General features: G+C 41.6%; 1 protein-coding gene across 5 annotated transcripts in view; it reads right to left on the reverse strand.

Annotated features, from left to right (window-relative positions):
• The window catches only part of dmd (dystrophin), a 237,000-nt gene that overhangs the window by 21,952 nt on the left and 193,052 nt on the right, over positions 1-21,996 (reverse strand). For all 5 annotated transcript variants that reach the window (XM_080851393.1, XM_080851392.1, XM_080851395.1 and 2 more), the window contains 8 exons: positions 13,249-13,310; positions 10,539-10,613; positions 9,957-10,158; positions 9,551-9,636; positions 2,625-2,782; positions 2,335-2,501; positions 1,052-1,163; positions 789-925 (listed from right to left, as the gene is read on the reverse strand). In XM_080851393.1, coding sequence (XP_080707519.1) covers positions 789-925; positions 1,052-1,163; positions 2,335-2,501; positions 2,625-2,782; positions 9,551-9,636; positions 9,957-10,158; positions 10,539-10,613; positions 13,249-13,310 — 999 coding nt within the window. The remainder of the gene's footprint in view (positions 1-788; positions 926-1,051; positions 1,164-2,334; positions 2,502-2,624; positions 2,783-9,550; positions 9,637-9,956; positions 10,159-10,538; positions 10,614-13,248; positions 13,311-21,996) is intronic.

Raw genomic sequence — 21,996 nt, forward strand, 5'->3', positions numbered from 1 at the left:
ACCCAAGGTTTCTAGACTAACACAAAACTACAATACAATTGAACATTCTGTTTGTATAACAGTAATGATTCCATGACCTTTTTCAATAACAAAATTTGAAGAGTAAAAATGCAGTCTCCTCTCCCCAATGACCCTACAGCCCTTCCAGGATGCACCACCTCTGTAACACCACCATAACCTGGTGCACTCCTAGTATCCTTCACACCCATTGACCTCCCTGAACTCCTCTCATTTACAAAAGCAGAGCTCTCTCTCTACCTGTGTTTTTGCTGGCCTCCGATATACCTTGCCGTGTTAAAAAAGCAATTTACAGTTCTCCAAGGACCTCCATTTGTAATATAATTAAACTATATCCACAATAATGCTGATTAGGGATATACGTACTAGCTGGTCTGAGGAAATAATTTGAGTATCTGACCTTCATGGAATATTTCAGTTTTTTCCACCAGCAAAATGAGGGCAAATGATCAGAGACAGCAATCATCCTTTAGAGCAGATGATTTGTTTGCATCAACTCATCAAGTTAAGACAAGATCACCTTTGTTATGATCTTACTTGAGTAAGGATCAATGTGTGGTGTTATTTTACCTTTGTAATGATCTTACTTGAGAAAGGATCAAGGTGTGGAGTTTTTTACCTTTGTAATGATCTTACTTGAGTAAGGATCAAGGTGTGGTGTTATTTTGCCTTTGTAATGATCTTGAGTAAGGATCAAGGTATGGTGTTATTTTACCTTTGTAATGATCTTACTTGAGTAAGGATTAATGTGTGGTGTTATTTTTACTTACGTTTCCATGTTGTCTCCCTCAAGTACAGTTTGAACAGGTAAATAACCCATACGTGGGTGCTTGGCAAAATAGCGCTTTGTTCTGAATTTGTTCTTCAGCACCTTTGCAAAGTCTCTGACATCTTCTCCTGATGTTGTCTGATAAAATCGTAAAAAGAAACCAATAAATCTGATTTATACAACGCTTTGAAGAATATATATTACTTTCCTTCATCACATATTGGTTGCACACACACAAACACACACAGACACACACAGACGTACCGGTGTGCAGTACTCCACCATAGGATACTGCATTTTGTGGCCTTTGGCTACTCTTCCAGAGAAAAAGCAACTTTGGCAGATATCATAATTGAAGTGCTTTAAGCTTCGGTATCTGAAAGAGAAACAGAGAAAAAATGAGCTGGATACAAGCTTTTTATATACAGCCGCGGAAAAAATTAAGAGACCACTTCAAAATTATCAGTTTCTCTGGTATTACTATTTATTGGCATGTGTTAAAGTCAAATGAACATGTTTGTTTTATTCTATAAACTTCTGACAACATTCCTACCAAATTTCAAATATTGTCATTAAGACCTTTTATTTCCAGAACATTTTCAGATCTCGAATAATGCAAAGAAAATGAGATCATATTCATTTTTAAACAACACAATAATAATGTTTTAACTTAGAAAGAGTTCAGAAATCAATATTTGGTTGAATAACCTTGATTTACAACCACAGCTTTCATGCTCTCCACCATTCAGAAAAGGGTGAAATTTCATTAAATAAATGCAAACAAAATAATACATTTTTGACTCTGAAGGCAAGATATGCCCATATTTCTGCAAAAGAATTACTGAAGTTTGAAGCTGTAGTGTGTGTTTTATATTTATTTATTTAAACTGTAAACTGTTGTTAACAGTTAATATATTTTTCATAGTTTGAAGTTAAAAGGTTTGAAGCTGTTATTTGAAGCCAAGCGTTTTGTATTTATTTATATTTTAGTATACCTTAAACAATTCATATATTGTTCAATTTGAAGACATTTTTTAATGTCGTCAATCGTGGTTTTGTGCTTAAAAAAAAAAAAGTATTGGTTCTGGCACCATTTAGGCACCGGAATCGTTTTAAAAGTATCGGTAAAGCACCGGTAATAATAACAATCATCATCATAATAATTTTGTTTGACAAATGAACTGCACTACCAACTAAGGCCACTGGATGGCCCTGTTTACACTCATGACTCCATTGAAGTGTACCACTGAAGAGGGGTTTAATGACAGAGCAAGATACTTCATTGCAATACATGTCTATCTTTGAATGGTTAATGGCAAAGGTCAAATGAGCTGGAACTAAATAAATATATCCTCATAATATTTATTCCAAATAATGTGTGTCCTTTTTTACCATTTCATTGTGCTACCCAGATCAAGTTAAATCACAGTACATTTGCTATCCAACTAATTATCCAGCAGATACCATTTGTTGATGGTGTTCAACTGTTTAAGGGTGTTCTCTTCTGAACAATGTGCGTTGTGTGTGTGAGTGTGTCTGTGTGTTACCTGAAACCAATGATGGGGCACTCTTTGCATATATTGCACTTGGCCTGGTGTTTAGCAGTCTCAGCAGCAGCCACACGGTGCAGCACTGGGAGCCACACCATAGACTGTGGCTCCAGCCTCATCCAATCCAGAAACACAGCAGCTTCCAACTCTGGCTTATTATTTGCCTAAAGAAAAACATGTTGCTAGTAATGGAGCTTCTTTGAGGTAGCTGTATGTCTGTTAATATATATAGTATCTATGTAGTAAGTATGTACACATTTATGTAAACGTGTTAAGATGCTACACACAAACTGGAAGCAGCTCCTGACACTGGGCTCAATGTTGCTGCCACCAAATGCTGCAACTTCCCCGAGCTGCCGTGGGATCTGGATGGAATCATGGAGCAGAAGACCCAACCTCCTCTGATCACAGAATCCTGTTACACTTGCAACTTGTCTGAAGAGAACTAGGAGAATAGGAAACAGACTGCTTTCAATGAAAGTTCTCAGAAGTGGTGTGTGATTTTGACAAACTGTTGGTGAAACTTTAAAAAGGCCGTTCTAGTATATTCAGCAGTTTTCCTAAGAGGATTTATACCTCATGCACAAGCTCATGCACAATAATATTTAAGAACTATATGTAATTGACTCTAAAATCTCTTTCAAATAAACAAACAAAAAAATCCTGTCACTTCACCAATGTTCCCTCTAATTTTTTTCAGCACTGAGCAAATATTTTTTATTTTGAGCGCACATTTCGGCACTGTGAGCAATTCATAAAACACACGACCTGACGAAAATGACCACGAACCTGCGTTAGCCATAGGTTTCCAAAGAGATGACAGCAAATGCATCAATATGTCTACAAGGTTGATATTTATTTAATATCCTTTATAATGGCTGGACTTTGGAACATTTTAATGATGGTGTTTTACAAGTCAGTTGTGTTGAACTTAAAGGATCTTTGGTTGAAAATAAATAAGGTTTAGGGGTTTATGACTGGTTCACTGGTTATGAATGATAATGATATATATATATACAGTGGTGGCCAAAATTATTAGAACACCTGACAGATCTGAGAATAATTACCTTTTTTTTGCCTCCAAAACATGATTTAATTTCATAATGTTCATGAAACATGCAGATGGCTGTTCTGAGCACAACAAATATCAGATGAAGTGATTCCTACTGTTTTTATCCACTTTTAACTTTAATATGTGGTACGTCCACCTTTTGCAGCAATTACAGCAGCACATCTCTCTAGCATAGAGTCAATATATTTCTTCAGAACTTCAACAATAATGTTATCCCATGCCTTCTGCAACTCAAGCCAAAGGCTTTCCTTGGAATTTACAGTAGATCTGTCGAGTTTATTTTCCAACTTGCCCCGAATTTGCTTGATGGTTTTGAAGTCCGGACTTTGAGAGGGCCGGTCCATAATTTTCAATGTTCCAGCAGATTCCTTGTCGCCGGTAGATCCGGCAATAGTTAAAATAATGTGTATGGTCATTGTCCTCTTTGAAAATAAATCCAGGCCCAATAAGACGTCTCCAAGAAGGAACTCCGTGCCTCACCAGAATGTTGTGGTATACTTTTGTATCCATGATGCCATCAAATTAGCCAAAGTCACCTGTTCCTGAGGCTTAAATTGCACCCCACACTATAATACTACCCCCTCCTTGTTTAACTGTTGGCAGGAGACACTCATTTTTATATCTCTCCCCCTCACTTCGTGGAACATACACGCTTTGCTTGTTGCCAAACTATTCAAACCTGGACTCATCAGTACACAACACTTAAACCAATCTTTATTTGTCCATTTCTTGTGTTCTTTTGCAAATTTCAGGCGTTACACTCAATTGTTCTCTTTCAGTAATGTTTCTTTGCTGCTATTCTGCCAAAAAGTCCTTCTTCTCCCAGTTTCCGACGGACAGTTCTTGAAGACACTGTTGCACCATTAGTCATTGTGATGTTGATCTCGTCACACAGTTCTTGTAAAGTCTTTCTTCGGTCCTGAAGACTGAGAATTTTGAGATGCTTCACTTGTGTGTCAGAGTTTCGTTTTTAAACCTCCCTCCTTTCGGTTCTGGTGCCATGGTGGTCTAAAGTGTACTTTACAGTGCTGGGACTGCATCTCAAGTCCTTGGCTATGGGGCAGTAACTCCAGCCAGCATCAAAAAAAGCCTTTATTCGAACCAGTTGCTCACTCGTTAGCTCCTTCTTCACCTTAGCCATGTTCAAATAGCAACATGTGCTTCAAGACTGCTTCTAGAGGCTTTGGATCTATACAATTTTGTGGTGTGGCCTCAGTGACAAAACCCTGATGTTATCAATCACTTAATGAGCAGGATAGGCCTTGTACATTCAAAAGAATCGCCAAGCTGTGTCCTTAGACTCTTGCATCACCATCAATTTAACCACAATAACACCTGACAATGATTACACAAGTAATTTGGCTTCTTCTGTGCAGGAACATGATTGTGTGACATTGACAGTGAAATAGGCCTAGCTTGTTTTTGTACGGAAAATGACCTAAATCTCATTATGATGGCTCTATTCTATGATAAATATAGCATAATGATGACTTTGTACATATTGAATTAATTTTTAGGGCATTTTAATGGCCAATTCAACAAAAACAACTGAAAACTCTTAAATATGTCTAGTGTTCTAATAATTTTGGCCACCACTGTGTATATATATATATATATATATATATATATATATATATTATATATATACACAAAATAAAAGTATCCAAGGTGTTTAGTCATTTCTCAGCAGGTACAACATTTAAGTAGAATTTAATTGAAAGAAAAATGCTAATGCAGTGCTTTACAATAAATATAGTAATTATGGTGTATTGCAACAAACTAAGCTACAAAACATGTCATTTGAATTACATTGAGGGAGCTAGGCCTATCTGGCTGTGTGGCTCATCTTGTCTGCAGGCCTATGGAAGACACACCTTTCTGATTAAACATATGTCAAACTGTTGTTGCAGTTATCAAGATCACTTTGAATAGGGCCTAATATTGAAAATATTGGAAATTTCTACCTCAAATCTTCTCGCCTCACAATTTTGTCTTAGTGGCATTCATTAGACTGAAACCGCGTTCACAGTCGGCGCTAGATGCTTGGAATGTGCCACAAATCATTTATTTAGTCAAGAAGTTGTACCAGATCTGGAAAATGCCCACTTTTCAGCGACCGGGTTACAATCTCAGATAATTACTTAAGGAGTCCGCTTTTCCTTTTTTCATTAACCATGAACTTGAATTCGTTGTTGACAAATGCGTCCCAGGACCGCATATTTTGCTTCCTCCAGAAGCGCTTCTAACCTTTTCGCCAGATTGGTCACGTCATTCAGCCCATGATCAAATTCACTAACTGCACGATCCAACGTGTCCGGCTTAAAGGCAGCCCACTCAACTCATTTTCATGAAAACGGGCATTCAAGTGCTCACAAACTTTACGGATTAACAGAAAAATGTCACTTGGGTTCACTGCACGTTTTCCCACTAGAGAACTCTCTTTTTGCGTTTGCCTCCGAGCGGAATTTGCATATCACGCCACTCTTTTCTTCATATTTAAATAAAAGTTTTATCCTACCTGTGTCAGTTTGGACTATTTCATCTAGCCACTCATGTTTAAACGTTAGGCAGACCTTTTTCTGGGGCACCTGATCTGCCTTTCTTTTCGCCATGATAGCCTATAACTGCTGGAGCAGAGCCCGCCAAGAGAGCTAAAGGATACTTTCTATGTAAACATTCAAACGCACATCCGGCTTGGTTGTCAGACATGTCAGTATTTTAAATGTTTATTACCTAGCCTACATCTCCTCTGATGCTCAGATTTTCAACCCCTAAAAAAAAAAGTTTGTCCCGTCTGAAAAATGTGCGCGGTCTAAAAAAATCTATTGCGCTACCACTTCGACTGGCCTGCGCGGCCGCGCGCTGCGCGCGGCTTAGAGGGAACATTGCACTTCACCAATAGACTAACATAAGTGAACCTTTCAAAATATCTTCATTGCATTAAAAAAAATTCTTCAGTGCATGCACACGTTGTGAGAGGAAGAACCCCCCCCACCCCCCACCCTCCCTTTCTGTGGTAGCCCAGGAGTTCAATAGGCCAGGGGTTTTCAACTGGTTTTGTTCAAGGGACCACCGTCCTGACTAGAAAGTAATTTGCGGCCCACTGATGTGCCTGCACGCGTGTTTGTAACTGCCGCCGCCACGCCCCCTCCCCCCGCAGATATTTTGCCTTTAACACTTAAATATGTGAAATGATCAGGGTACATTGTTAGCCGCCACGCCCCCTCCCCCTGCACATATATTTTGCCTATAACACGATATTTTCACGATATTCAAGAGTAATAATTGAATTGTGTTGAAATATCAAAGCGATGGTGAACTGATCGGACCCCCTGCAATGCCGTTGCGGACCACCACGGGGCCACGGACCACCACAGGGCCACGGACCACCACAAGGCCACGGACCCCTGGTTGAAAACCCCTGCAATAGGCTGTTTGCATCGGTGTTTAGCCTGGGAGATTCCCCTCCTCAGGTTGGCCCTGGCTGAGCAGTAACCCTCCTGCTCACCAGACCTGAAGGCTGCATCTCTTCCTTTGAGTAAGAAATAAAGCTGTCTGTTCATTGAGGGCTTCTGGTAGGGGAAGTTTTGATTTGTTTTTGGGTTGTCACCTGTTGATGTGATCCAGGACAAAGTAGGTGTATGAGTCAATGTTAGTGTGAAAGACGATTGTGGCCCGAGCAGCAAACACAAATCTTGATGGTCCTTAATTTGGGGTTCCCATGTTTGATGACCGGGTGTACACCCCCGGAAACAGGAACAATGAGAGACGGCTTGACTGTCACGGGTGTTAAAATGATCTAAGGGTTTACATCCCTGTGTGGTTCAGGAGACATTTTGGTAAAAATGTGGAAGTATGGATCTCAAAGTGCACAGGTTGTCCTCAGCAACTGCGATTAGAAGCATCATGTTTTGTTAACATAAATGCATATGCAACCACCCTTGCTTTTACCTGAAACTGCTGCTGCTCTGCCAGTAAAGAATACCTGCCAGAGCTTATTGGCCTCCTGGTGTCCAGACCTACAGTAGTAAGAAAACCTTTCTGTTCATTCAGGGCTTATGATTTGGGAATGTTTTGATCTGCCTGGATGTTACAATGTGCACACACCTGCTGGTATGGTACTGGACAGGTGTTGGTGTACAGGTCGATATTCGTGTGCGAGTCGATACTTCCCTGGGCACACTGCAGTCTGTGTTCGAACTAGTACTGGAGAACAGAGTTGGTTTTAAAGAAGCAATGGGGAACGGAACACCCCATGAGCATGCAAGAAATGCCTTCACAGCACTACATTGCCAATAATAATGCCAAAAGATGTCGGTTAGCAAGCTCTGATCAGTAGCAACAGGGCTGTTGGTAGTGTTTGCAAGGGTTTTGCATGCATTTTAGGCAGGTAGCTCGCTAGTTTTAGACCAAAACTAACTCTTTAATGACCGGGCTATGCTTGGGGAGCTGGAAAAAAGACAGGTAAGCCCATCACAGGTGGGAGAGGGGTGTGGCTTTGTAGGCATCAGCCACATTTATGTAGATGGGGTCCAAGATTTTCTGTCCCCTTGTCGTGCATGAGACATTTTGGTGAAATCTTGGAAGAACAGTTCTTAGATTGCAGTGATTGAAGTTCCCAGCGACAATAAAGTCCCTGTCTGGTGATAGTGTCTGTAGTTTCCCAAGAGCAGAACTGAGCTCTTTGGTAGATAGATAGGCCCATGAGCCTTCTTTAAGTCCAAGCCCTTAGTGTGTCCTGTTTGTTCGCCAGAGACGGTACACTGGCGAGGAAGATGCTTGTAGCGCTGGCCAGTGTGTATTTAGCCTTAGCTTAGGACGCAGACGTTCGCAGTTCCCCTGTCTTTATTAATGGTCTCAACGCCAGTGCTAGACGGGTGAGTTGTCCGCTATGTCACAGTGTCTTTTCTAACTCTGGGGGTTGCTCAGCAGAGTTGAATGGATAGTCCAAAACTATGTTGTTGCATCAAACATTAATAAATTAAAGTGTCTGTTTGTAGTATGAATAGTTTGCACGGCTGAATTGAGCAAATCAAAAGGTAATAACTAGATAAATAAGCACTATTTCGTTATGTTTGATATATAAGTTAATGCCTTTTATTAGGTTGTTTAGCCTTTTTCACTCTGGCAGGGGGACTGCCAATGGAACCTAGCCTTTTGGCTATAATTGGGTGCATTTACATTTTAATGTTTATTAATGTACACTTAATCAAATAAACAAACTGAAACTGAAACCAAGTGATCAAAACTGCATCATTGGATTAGATGTGCCTGACAGATTTAAAACAAAGATGTGGGTTATATTTCAGGATAGGAAATGGCAGGTCACCTTTTTAAAAACAATTACCATCAAACTCTGACATTTTTGATCAGGCCCTCAAAGGCACCTAAGGCTGCAAAAATGGTATTAAAAGACCAAATTAAGTTTTCTGAATGCCCCTGCTTTTCCACTTTAGAACTTGAACTGCCCTCTTTGAAATTAGGGCCCTAAACAAATATATGTCGTGTAATATACGTCTCCTACATGCACCGCTGCCCCTGCTGAGGAGGATGCTGAGGAAGCCAGTATCAGTATGCCAATGGAATTATGAGAATAGAGATTTCAATCTTCAATCTTCACACCAAGTTCTATTTACCAGTCAACTCAATGGTCACAAAACACAGAGGATGTGCAGGCTGGGCACCCATAATCATTCCACCCTTTTTTATTATTGTTATGGTATAGAAGGTTAAACACAATTCTATCATAATTTTCAGTGCATTGCTTTTATTCTCTTATCTATATCTAAAATAAGTCCAGTGGTCATTTCTGCAGTGTGGACCTAACTTTCACTTTAAGTTATATTAAGTAGGTTCTACATAGTATCTCTTAATACATGTCCTCCTTATATCATTGTGAAAAGGCAAACCCTCCTTTCCACCAACACTCCTGCAACTACTCGCAACATTTAAACTGATCACCACTTTTTGAATACACCCGCACGCACGCATCCATGCACCAGTTGGTGATGTTGGAATGTAGCGCGGTGCCGGCAACCGTGTCTCTGTTCCATCATCAAACATTACAATTCACAAATCCCGAAGTGTGAAAGTGAGCCAATCATTTTCAGTAGGGGCTGGTTAAAATTGATGCATACTTACATCTGTACTTATCCTCTAGATGCGCTTTGCAGAGGGAGATGATGCCGGTCTTCAATGACAGCGCTCTTATCTTGCCACTTCTGCCACTGTGAAACCAACATATCAAACCCTTATTATGTTTTCTGCTCCTGACCTTAATCAGGCAGGTGTCAATACATGGTGAAACCATAACAATTAACACAACACAGCAAGTGTCTAAGGGCATTCTCGTTCCCATACCATACTATCCCAGACGAGATCCCACTCCAACACAAAGTTAAATCATTTAAGTAAGCTCACCCACTACAGGGACCATAACATGTGATCCGGACTAAAACAGACATCCAATAAAACTGAATGTCGTGAAAGACCTAAGACTTAGGATTTAAGCACAGGGAGGTATGACTGTATGTGTGAGTGTACATACATGTCATAGACGTTGAGCAGCCAATTTAAACACATATCCACACAGAGTGGTACATTGACCAAGCTGCTGTACTGCTTCTCCAGTCGGGTATAGATGTTGGTGAGACAGGAGACCAGCTGAACCACGTCTACCAGCTGCTCATTCTGCCTCAGTCCCTGTTGCTCAAATGCCTCCACTGCGGTCGACATCCCCAGCAGATCCACTGTAGACAAACACAGAGCTGTTTATTCTCTCCAACCACGATCACACATCATTACATATCTGAATGAGCAAAATCATATTCCTCTTAAAGGTTTACATATTGTTGCATACTTCCTTGACCTGAAGTCACTCTGAACTCAATTCATAATGCACAGTGGAACGATTTAGTCAACTTAGTTAAAAATATATATTTGTAAATGTAGGTTCAGATTAATTTGTTAATTTTATACATCCTTGATATTTAATTAAAAAATATAAATACTGCAGACATGAACATGCATGGAGGTGTGATTCTGATCAATAAAATCTGATCAATTTTGTCTGACCACCAAGCCACTGTTAGATACCTAGCTAATGAAACATCCTACTGATCCTACTCACAGCACAGGGCTTTCTGAAGACGCCTTAATTTCATGGCTGTTCTGTAGGCAGAGAAGCGCACATTGTTCAGGTCCGCTGTGTGAGAGAAAGAAGAAACATGAAAATGAGAGGTCAGTAACAATACACTGCAATAGAGGTACACAATAAAGCAAATCCTATTACATGGAAATGCATATTTGAGAATTAGCAAAAAAGGAAAAATGACTCCTATCCAAAACGTTCTGAAAGCAGTTATGGAATTATTTTTGTCTCTCTTTCCACATATAATTTTGTGTTTATTGCCTGAAGAGAGAAATGCAACAACTTTTGAGAAGTGTTCAGGGTTTATTGCATAAATAAGTACACCAGTTCTACCACTAGGTGGCAGCAGCGCATTAGAACATTACTTGCCGACTTAAAATTACAATGAGTCTGACGTTAAATGACCGGACATCTTGCTGAACGATATGAAAGATGTGAATTAGAAGCACAAAACCCTTTGCCAATGACAGCGGTGAATATCTTTTTGCAGCGGTGAATATCAGGAAATATTCACCGGCGAACGTTAGAATGGCCCAATGGCTCAAATCAACGGTACTTTTTGGAACATTCTGAAGAGCCGTGTAATATAAGTAGATTAATTCAGTTCTCAGCAGGAGAAAGGCGTAGGTTTTGTGCGGTTTTCCTAACAAATGTATTTTTCATGTTTTACAGTAAACATCAGTGAATAAATATATGTGGATCAAGACAAAGTCCAACTCTCAGTCTTTGAGGGGGTTACATTTGGTTGATTATTACTCTGGTTTTAAAATGCTAATTGGCATTGTATTTTATATCGTTGGAAAGCCTGTTTATTTACCTTTACAATGATGTCCAACTTGTAAGGATCATGCATTTGTGGGATGAGCAGCATAGCGGATTATGTGGGTAGCACCCAAGTACATTTTGCTAAAATTCTCTTTTCTCCTGTTGGTATTGACTTTTGTTTAGAGTTTGGTGGTTGGATGATTGAACTCTCGATCAGTAACAAGGCACAAACTAGACATATTGGCAATTATACAATTTATTCATTTAATACACCATCAGGAGCCTCAGTAGCAGGTGGAAGATCCATACGCAACCACAACAGCCTGGCACCTCCTCCTCATGCTGGTCACCAACCTGGTCACACGTTGCGGTGGGATGGCATTTCATTCCTCAACCAGGAGTCGGTGCAGGTCAGCCAGTGTGGTTGTGTTGGGCACTCTAACATATACAAGTGTTCTATTAGGTTGAGGTCAGGACTCATGGCAGGCCATCCCATTCTCTCTACCCCCACATTCTGGAGGTAGTCTGTGATAACCCTGTCTTGTTTGTTCCTTGTTACTGATCTAGAGGTCAAACATCCAATCCATCAAACAACTCTTGAACTTGGCATTCAAAAGACCTTTTTCTTTATCCATTGTTACTTGCTAGTTGCAATCTGACTTCATTCTAGGGCATTGCAACACTATGGGTTAGGCAAAGGGTGATCATAACAGAAGCTGTGCTAATGGCATAAAAAAGTAGTGTCATTAAATCAGATCTGCACTAATTAGGAGGCATTCCATGGGTGGGGATATCATTAACCAACCCCATTCGGACTCTTCACTGCAACACTCCTGCCCCTAATTCCATAATGCATTTCATAGTAAAAGAGCTTCACACAGCAGTAACCTGAATAGGTGGGGAGACCTATATTTGCTGATGTCATTGACACAAAGCGGGGTGCAATCAAGCATAAATAGGTCGAGTAATTAGTGGATCTGGAGAAGATTTTTTATCAGCCAATTACAATGATTGGGCCGTCCCTTATTTAACATTCACACGAAGCTCATAAATGGTTCTACAATGGAGTAAACAACAGTTTACACCAAGAGAGACAGAACGGAAGTTCTTGTGCCTACCCAACATGACAGCATTTTGAAGTTTTGTGGAAAGGTGTTGCTCTGAAGGAAGTCATTAAATATGGAACGCCCACATATCTGATATCACCATAGTTGGACATACAGCTAGTTCAGATATGATTTGCCAAAGTAACAGGGCTTCAAGCTCATTATTGCTGTGTCAAATATTTTTTTAAACATTTGGAGTTTAATTGTATTTCTGGTAAGGACCTATTAAAAGATGCAGTCCTCAATTCTGGGAGAATTAGCAAAATTGCTGTAAACATTTATGCACTCAAAATATTACAAAGTCTGTTTGGGAAATCAGCATATCAATTTAAAGATGTGTTGCTGAATGTGTGTCCTCTGAGTCAATCATGCCAATGGAAAGTCTAATGACAAATGCACTTATTTTGATTCAATATAATATTAGATTATTAAATTGTGACCCAACACCACGGAACTAGTTGCTTTGTGCACCAATTGGCTGGTAAAGTTATAGTTAATAATTAATTTTCCTTTTTTAACGGACACCCCGACCTTGAAATGTATATTTCAATACACAGCAGGTGAAAAAAAAAGATTATATCTCAGAAGTATGATGGTAGGATCCATCACACTGGCAGACTCCCAATCCACACACAGACACAGGCACAGGCACAGGCACAGGCACAGACACAGACACAGACACAGACACAGACACAGACACAGACACAGACACAGACACAGACCCAGACAGACACACACACACACAAACACACACACACACACACACAGTTGCTGACCCACAGACACACACACACACACACACACACACAGTTGCTGACCCAAAGACTGGTAGAGTTCGGACATCTGGGGATGATCCCAGCTCGTTGTTTGTGTGTGGTGGCTGAGGAGAAAAGATCAATAAATAAATGAAAACAGTCAAAACTGAACCCCAGTGGGTCAGTATGTCATATCAGGAATTTGCACAAACAAATCCAAGTAAATTGACTTTTAACATCTGGCCTTTAAGTGCTCTTGAGCTCAGGCTGTAATTATAAATACTACAAGTCATTTAAAAATAACTTGATTTCAATTCATTATAAATTAAACAACAGTTCATTAAAGGGTATACATGGACCATCTATTTTGCATTGTAAACTGTTTAACTGGTACAATTATTTGTTTAATTCTTCAAACTTGTTCAAGGCAAAAACAAACACATGAGAAAATGTGACCACCATGGCAAAACCAAGCATTAAAACATTACCGCAATAAACAATCGAGAATGTCATTAATGTTGGTAGTGTTACCCTGCTTAACATTATCCACTTAATGAACACTCATGTCATTAGCGCTTAGTAGCCTACGGTGGTTATTGAAATGGCCTACTTCTCCTAAAACAAAGATAACAAAAATTAAATATATCAATGTCCGCACAATAAAGCTACCGCTTTGGAATGGCTTTTCTGATGTTAAACATACACTATCAACATAAGCAGTATGGGTATCTGCAAAATGCTTCCAATATCATCACAGTGATACTGATTTGTTGTCCATGATGAAAAAGTAATTCTGTGAGACATTAGCTGCGTGTACATGTCTTTTTCGTAAGCCACTCTGACGGAATCGTCTTCGCGAGTAGGTGTGAAACATTTTAAGGGAAACAGCTCTTGTTGGTAAGTGTATACATGGACCGAAATTTAAGCCTCTTACCTTGCCTTGGGCATGCGCAAAGACGACGGAGATGTGCTCCCACCTTGTTTGTTTACTAACAACATCAACGTGGATCTGCATCGTGCACAGGCAGTGTAGTGGCTAAAAGTTCCCTTCTTTCTATCAGTAGATAGTTCTTAACATTTTCTTTGAATAACCACTCTCAGACGGAAAGAAAACGAATCTACGCGTGTATGTGTTTCAACAACGGTAGAAAAACTGTGTGCTACGTCTTTTACTGAATTCTGACCAGTGCAACAAATGTGACAGTACATTAATACATTAATACATTAAATATACATTAATGCGCGAGCTTCCAAGCAATGCAATGCACTATAAATACAAATATGCTATCAATATAATTAACAATCACTAAATATAAATCTAAATGATATAATGTCTATATCCGAAAAACAATATGAAATATGGCACTAACAGGCAGCTTCAGAAGCCGTTCGCTGCGTCAAAATCATTCATATTCCACACGCTCAGATGTGCCGAGACGTTTTGCAATCTGCAGCTCGTTCACTGTTAGTTGACGAGCCTACCGACGACACGAGTTCAGAGTTCACCTCTCATGTTAACAAAGACATAAACAAACGTAATGTTATCAAAAACTTGCATCCCCGACTGAAACTCCGTACAAATCTCTGTACACAAAATATGATTAACTCTTTTCAGTGGTCTTGTTGTCACTGAACGATGGCAGCTTTTAAAAGCAAGATATCTGCTGTTGTTTTATGGCTGATATGATGAGCACTTGTCAGTATTAGGGTTGTCACAAACACTTAACAAATGGCATTCATATTAGTATTAGCCTCCAGCAAGATATTAATGAAAACTACATGGTGACAACATAGCATTGATACATGTATAGCATTTTCTTTCTAGAGTTTAATTTTGACAATGAACTGGGCTACGTTTTTACAACAAGAAAACACGACCCGTAGCCTACTGAAGGATTGCCTGATACTGATTGCCCCAGCTTGTCAACCGAAAAGTGTCAGATAAAAAGTGCTCCTCCGTCGTGCTGGCAAGAGGCCCGTCTGGGTGTAGCCAGCTAGCTTAGCATAACTGCCATTCAGATCCAATGGTAATGCTACCTAGCTAGGTATGCTAACTGTCGGTATTCATCGTAAACTCCACCAAAATACTCAAGTCACTGGCTTTAATTTGAGAATGGCATGTTAGTAGTACATTAAATATCAGTACAGTTCAGGGGTTTTTCTAGAAAAAAATAGTAGCAGGGAGCAGACCCCTGCGACGTGCCGAGGGAGCAACGCGACCGAGGTAGCGACGCGCCCGAGGCAGGGGATGGTGTGGAAGGGGGGTCTCCCCCCTCCCACGGTGCGAAGCCTTTGAAAAATTAATGATTAAATGGTACATTCTGAGGCTATCTTAGAGAGAAATTCTAGCTCTTGTGGTCATCCTGAAAAACTAAAATACTATCAACTTTTGGTAGACTTTGGTAGACCTTAAAATCTGGTAGATTTTTTTTTGAAAATAACCTTTTAAATAGTGTCCTCTGGTGGGTTTTAGGAAGAGAAATTAACAAATTTAGATTTAAAATATGGCACAAATATAAACATATTGAAGACATCTGCTGGGATTTTGTTTTGGATGTGTGTGAAGCAGGAGCGCCCTGACCTGGGAGAGAAAGCTTAGGAGCAGCTACTACCCTTTTCCTCCACATATTTATGTGAGGCCTCATTCTCTGCAATGACTGTGATCAAAACAACGCATTGGAACAGAATGTGCCTCCAGAAGAGCTTTATCACAGCAGTTGCTTCCCCTTTTTTGAAAAAAAACTTTTAAATAGTGTCCTCTAGTGGGTTGTAGGAAGATCAATTAACGAATGTAGATTAAAAATATGGCACAAAAATAAACATATTAAAGACATCTGTTGAATTATAGTTAATGTCAGATATCCTCTGCTCAATTTTCAAACTCTCCCTCACTATATTACTTTTTTTGCTCGAGCAATATTCCGTCACACCTGATACGATGCCAACGTGACCGTTTCAGAGTAGCCTACTTCAGAGTACATTTCCAAAAAAACGAGTCTGTTTCTGACTGACGTTTCAAAGTATGTACCTTGTGCCTGCCCAGCTCTGTGCCTTTAGGAACTCCAGGGCTATGTTAGCATTGTGTGTGGAGAGACGGAGCTCCAAGTTTGAGGCTTTAAAATGCGACAGTGACGTCTGGCATATTTAGCAGAGGGGTTTTCCATTTCGTTCCGCAAATAATTCCTCCCATTCAGGCAAGAACGTATCTTCATATTTTCGTTTAGCTTTACGCTTTGCTGGATCCATGGCATTCTATCAGTAGATACTGCTAGTCTGGCTAGTAACTTTCTGAGACGGTGCACACATTAGAATGTTTAATGTTTGGAACATTAACGTTACTTGAAGACATCTCTCAAGATCGCGTGAAGACAAAATATACATGAATAAATACCCCATTCAAATCAGGCAGCTTTTTGTCTGTATTTCCAAATATATTGCGTGCAAAATATGCATTTTAGATGTTTGTTTTACAATATGAAAATTCTGTACACCAAGAGAAAAGTGAGTGAGCACTCGAGCTGCAGCCGAGCCGCACGTCAGCCGGCAAAGCTGCTAATAACTTTAACGTTAGCATGTCAACATGTCGACTCGGTCTGGGAAACTCCAATTCGGATCGGAATATTTTTGGAGTAATTATAAGTTATTTGAGGATCAGACACATTGTCAGGTGATGGTGTTGGGATATTTTTGCGGAGAAAAGATCGTTTTGAGAAATATATGTTGTACAGCAGCATGTAAGTACAGATCCAAGTCTGACAGGTTCAGTCGGCATTTCGGTAGGAGGGCGCACGCCGGGAGTATCGGGGCGCAGCGCCCCTGTTCCCTTGTTTAGAAAAAACCCTGCAGTTGATTAATTACTGCTGATATTTACATTTACGGTCTGTAGCCTGGTGGTCTACTGCCACATAGGCACGCATGCGCATAACACTCCCTATGAGTGGTTTATCTATCACTACTAGCCCCATGTTACATAGGCCTTGTTTGAGTGACTCACCAATGGGCGTAGACCACCTCTCTCGAAAGGCTCAGACATCACCGTAAATATGAGTGGGTTACATTTAGGCGTGAGCTACATGAGGCAATTATAAGTCACTTACGAGCTATAAATGGCTTAAACGCGATATAAGTGGGTTAAATTGACACATGTATCCGTGCCTACTGTTTTGATTAAGGAGCTACTAACTATGTACCTTAACTAACATTTAGGGCCAATAGTTTTCCGCGTCAAAAAAAAGCAAATTCCGTGTCACATTTCGGTGATTCTGTGTTTTCCGCGTAAAAAAAAAAAACAGCCGTAAAATGCCATTCCGCACGTTAACTGTATGAAAAACAATGAAGTTGATAGTGATGTTGCCTAGCAACGCTGTCTGCGTGCGTACAGCTCCCTCAGTTAAGATAGTGACGAGTTCAGTTTGTCGCAAGTAGTTGACCATACTGTGCCTTATACATTTCCCATGCTTAAATAAACATTGCTCGACCTGTATGTGAGGCATTATGTGCATACCTAATGAAAGTAAGGGTTTTCATGAAGTTGCTACTGTGATAGATTGTGTATTAAATACCAAATTTTGGGCTACCTGCTAGTGCTATTAGTAGTGATTAGCATGCTAAGCGGAGATTTAGCTATGTTCTGTTCTTATGTTGATACGCTGTAATAAAGATGGGTTCAATCCTGTTAAGATTTCGACTGGATGAGATATGAATGAGATCCATTGTTGAGAATGGTTGTGTATGAATGTATGTATGATTGTATTTGTCCAGGAGGAGGCGCTGTTGCGCCTCATACCACATTAGTCACGTGTGACAATACTTGTCTATAAAGGGGGATGTGCACCCTTCGTTCTATCTGTTCTTCCATAACTCTCACGGAGAGCAGCAAGTGTCAGTTCATCAATAAATATGCCACAAGGTTGAAGGCTGAATATACATTCTGTTGTAACTATTATTCCGCTGTGCAGGTAGGCAGGAGGTATAAGCCTACCTGTCAACAGGTTATGGGCCCAGGTAACGGAGAATAGTTATAAAGTTTGACGGACATGTGCGTAGAGAGCTAGCAAGACTGCGCTAGCATACAGAAGTTGGATAAACCAAAAGAGCTAGTTTAGCATCGGGAGTACCGGGAAGCTAAAGCTAGGCTGAAAAGGAGCGACAAACAGAAAAAGCCATGACGAACAGAAGCAAGTGGCCCACGTTTGACGGGAGAGCAGAGGAGTATGAGCTCTGGGAAGAAAGGATGCTGTGCTGCATGCACGGAGTGGGGCTGAAGCAGACGATCCTTACAGAGCCCAGTGGACCACTGACGGTTGAAGAAAAGGCTAACGATGACAAGCTGAATGCTGACTCCTATTGTGCATTGGCGCCGCTACTTGACAATACGAGCTTGGGACTTATATTCAGAGACACGAAGGACAAGGGCAGAGAGAGCCTCAAAGTGTTAAGAGAACACTACATCGGAAAAGGTAGACCCCGTATTGTCTCCCTGTACATTACTATGACTGCGCTGAAGAAAGCTGACAACGAGACTGTGACGAAGTACGTTATCCGAGCCGAGCAGATCATTACGGCACTCAGGGGTGCAGGTGAAGCACCGAGTGAGGGACTGATGATGGCGATGGTGATGAGGGGGTTACCGGAGAAGTACAAACCGTTCACATTGATGGTGACGCATGGTTCAGCAGACATGACGCTGGGGGAGTTCAAGACAAAGCTGAGAAACTTCGAGGCTTCAGAAGACTCAGACCCAGCCGCAGAAGAGGCGGGAGAAAGAGTGCTGAGGGCCCAAGCAGCGCCAAGGAAAAAGACCGGACCAACGGAGATGGTGTGTTGGCGGTGCGGAGAAAGGGGCCACAGAAGGGATGACTGCACAGAGAAAGTTTGGTGTAGTTTTTGCAAAAGCAGGGGGCACACAGACAAGGCGTGCTCAAAGAAGGAGCGTGAAAGGAGCGCCCGGTGTGCATGTGCCCAAGATGGCGGCGGTGGCGGTAGAGCAGGTCGTGAACAAGATGGCGCCAGGGGAGCCGCGGGAGGAGAAGACCACACCTTCAGCACACACACAGAAGATGCCAGCCTCTCACTGCAACGGCTGCCGATCCAGAGAAAGGGACTGATCGTGGACACGGGCGCGTCGTCCCACATCATCAACGACAGGGGCAAGTTTAAGGACTTTGACAGCACCTTCAAGCCGGAGAGACACAGCATGGAGCTGGCAGACGGGAAGCGCACTGTCGGGATTGCGGAAGGCAGGGGTGACGCACAGGTATACCTCATAAACAGCGAGGGGCGCCAGTGTACAGTGACTCTAAAGAACGCTCTTTACATCCCCTCTTACCCCCAAGAACTCTTCTCGGTTAAGTCTGCTACCGCTCACGGTGCCAAGTTGTTCTTTGAAGAGGGTAGAAACGTCATGGTGTCGCCGGATGGCACAAGGTACAATATTAATGTGTATAAGAGAATGTACTACTTACAAACTGAGTGTGATGCAGATGATGTATGTAACGTTAGCTATGATATCCAGACATGGCATGAGGTAATGGGTCACTGCAATTACGAGGATATCTTAAAGCTGCAGAGTGTGACAGAAGGCATGCACATTAAAGGTGCAAAGCGTAGGCCTGATAAAGAATGTACAGTGTGCATAGAGGGAAAGTTCACTCAAACGAGAAACAGAGATCCTGCAGATAAGGTTAAGACACCACTTGAGCTAGTGAACACAGACCTTGCTGGTCCAGTAAACAATGAGTCCATAGAGGGTTTCAGGTACATGCAGTCTTTCACCGATGTGTATACGGGGGCAGTGTTGGTTTACTTCCTGAAAGCGAAAAGTGATGCAGTTCAGGCCACTGAGAAGTACCTGGCAGATGTAGCTCCTTATGGCACTGTGAAATGCATTAGATCAGACAACGGGACCGAGTTCATTAACAGAGAGTTTCAGACACTACTAAGAAAGAACAAAATTAGACACGAGACTTCCTGTCCTTACTCCCCACACCAGAACGGGATAGCTGAAAGAGAAGGGCGCACTCTTTTTGAGATGGCCAGATGCAAGCTTATTGACAGCGGCCTACCTAAGAATCTTTGGCACTATGCCATCCAGGAAGCAGCCTATACTAGGAACCGGTGCTTTAACAAAAACACAGGCACTACCCCATATACAGCAATGACGGGTAAAAGGTGCAATCTCGCCAGCATGCATAAATTCGGGTCAGTGTGTTACGCCTACCAGCAAGACAGGGGAAAGCTAGAATCTAGGTGTGAGAGAGGACTTTTTGTAGGACATGACAAGAGCAGTCCCGCGCTCCTAGTTTACTACCCCAGTAAAGAAAAAGTGCAGAAACACAGACTGGTAAAGTTTGTCACCAAGACAACCTGTGAAAATGAGACCCAGACACAGGGAGTAGAGCTGGACCCCAGAGTAGTTTATGACAAGATCATAGAGAATCCACAGCCTAGTGTGCTGAGCACAGATGAACAGGCTGACGGTCCACAGTCAGCACCAGAGGATGATGACGAGAAGCACCCTAGGGTGACGTCACATGCCTCAGACAGTGGGAGATATCCCGCCAGAGAGCGTAAACCCCCAGTGTACCTGAGAGATTATACTGTAGAAGATACCGATGATGACAGTACGCTCATGAGTGTAGATTACTGCTTCCGTGTAGTTTGTGGTGTACCTCTGACCTTTCAAGAGGCCACGACATCAACTGACTCAGGAAGGTGGAAGAAAGCGATGGACGAGGAGATGAGATCCCTAGAGGACAACCAGACCTTTACACTGACTAGGTTACCAGAGGGCAGGAAGACAGTGGGAGGAAGATGGGTATACTCGATAAAGGGTGACATTGACGGACACGACCAGTACAAGGCTAGGTTCGTAGCAAAAGGATACAGCCAGAGAGCGGGCATAGATTATGGCGAGACATTCTCACCAACAGCCAATCTTACAAGTATACGTGTAGTGATGCAGAAGGCAGCCCAAGATGATTTGATCTTGCATCAAATGGATGTGAAAACAGCCTATCTGCACGCTCCCATTGATCGAGATATCTATATGGAACAACCTGAAGGTTACGAAAAAGAGGGGGAGAAGTTAGTGTGTAAACTAGAGAAGTCCATTTACGGCTTGAAGCAGTCGGGGCGAAATTGGAATGAGATGCTCCACACATGCCTTGTAGATGACAACTTCACTCAGAACCCGACAGACCACTGCGTCTACACAAAAGAGTCTAAAGAGGCAGGAAAGGTAATAGTAGTTATCTGGGTGGATGATCTTATCATTGCAGCCAGCAACACAGGGAGTCTAGAGAAAGCGAAAAACATGTTTTCTACCAGATTTAAAATGAAGGACCTAGGTAAGTTGAAATATTTTCTGGGCATAGACTTCAGCCAGTCCGATGGCTGTGTGAAAGTGTCACAAAGGAGGTATGTTGAAAAGATACTGGAACGATTCGACATGCAGGAGTGTAGAATTAGGGAGACACCATGTGACCCAAAGTTAGACTACTCTGAAGATGCCCCTAAAATGTCGGATGTGAGGAAGTACAGGGAAGCTGTAGGCAGTCTCATTTACTTGACAACCTGTACACGTCCTGACCTAGGTTTCGTGGTGAGCAAGTTGTCACAGCACTTTGCTGACCCTTCAGATGAACATTGGGTTACCGTGAAACATGTTTTGCGTTATCTCAGGGGTACTGCAGACAAACAGCTCTGTTTCAGAAAGAGTTCAGAGAGTCTAGGCCTACAGGCATATAGTGACGCAGACTGGGCTGCGGACGCTACTGACAGACGCAGTATCACCGGCTATTGTGTGAGTAT

The sequence above is a fragment of the Sprattus sprattus genome (assembly GCF_963457725.1).
Source record: "Sprattus sprattus genome assembly, chromosome: 14".
NCBI lineage: Eukaryota > Metazoa > Chordata > Actinopteri > Clupeiformes > Clupeidae > Sprattus > Sprattus sprattus.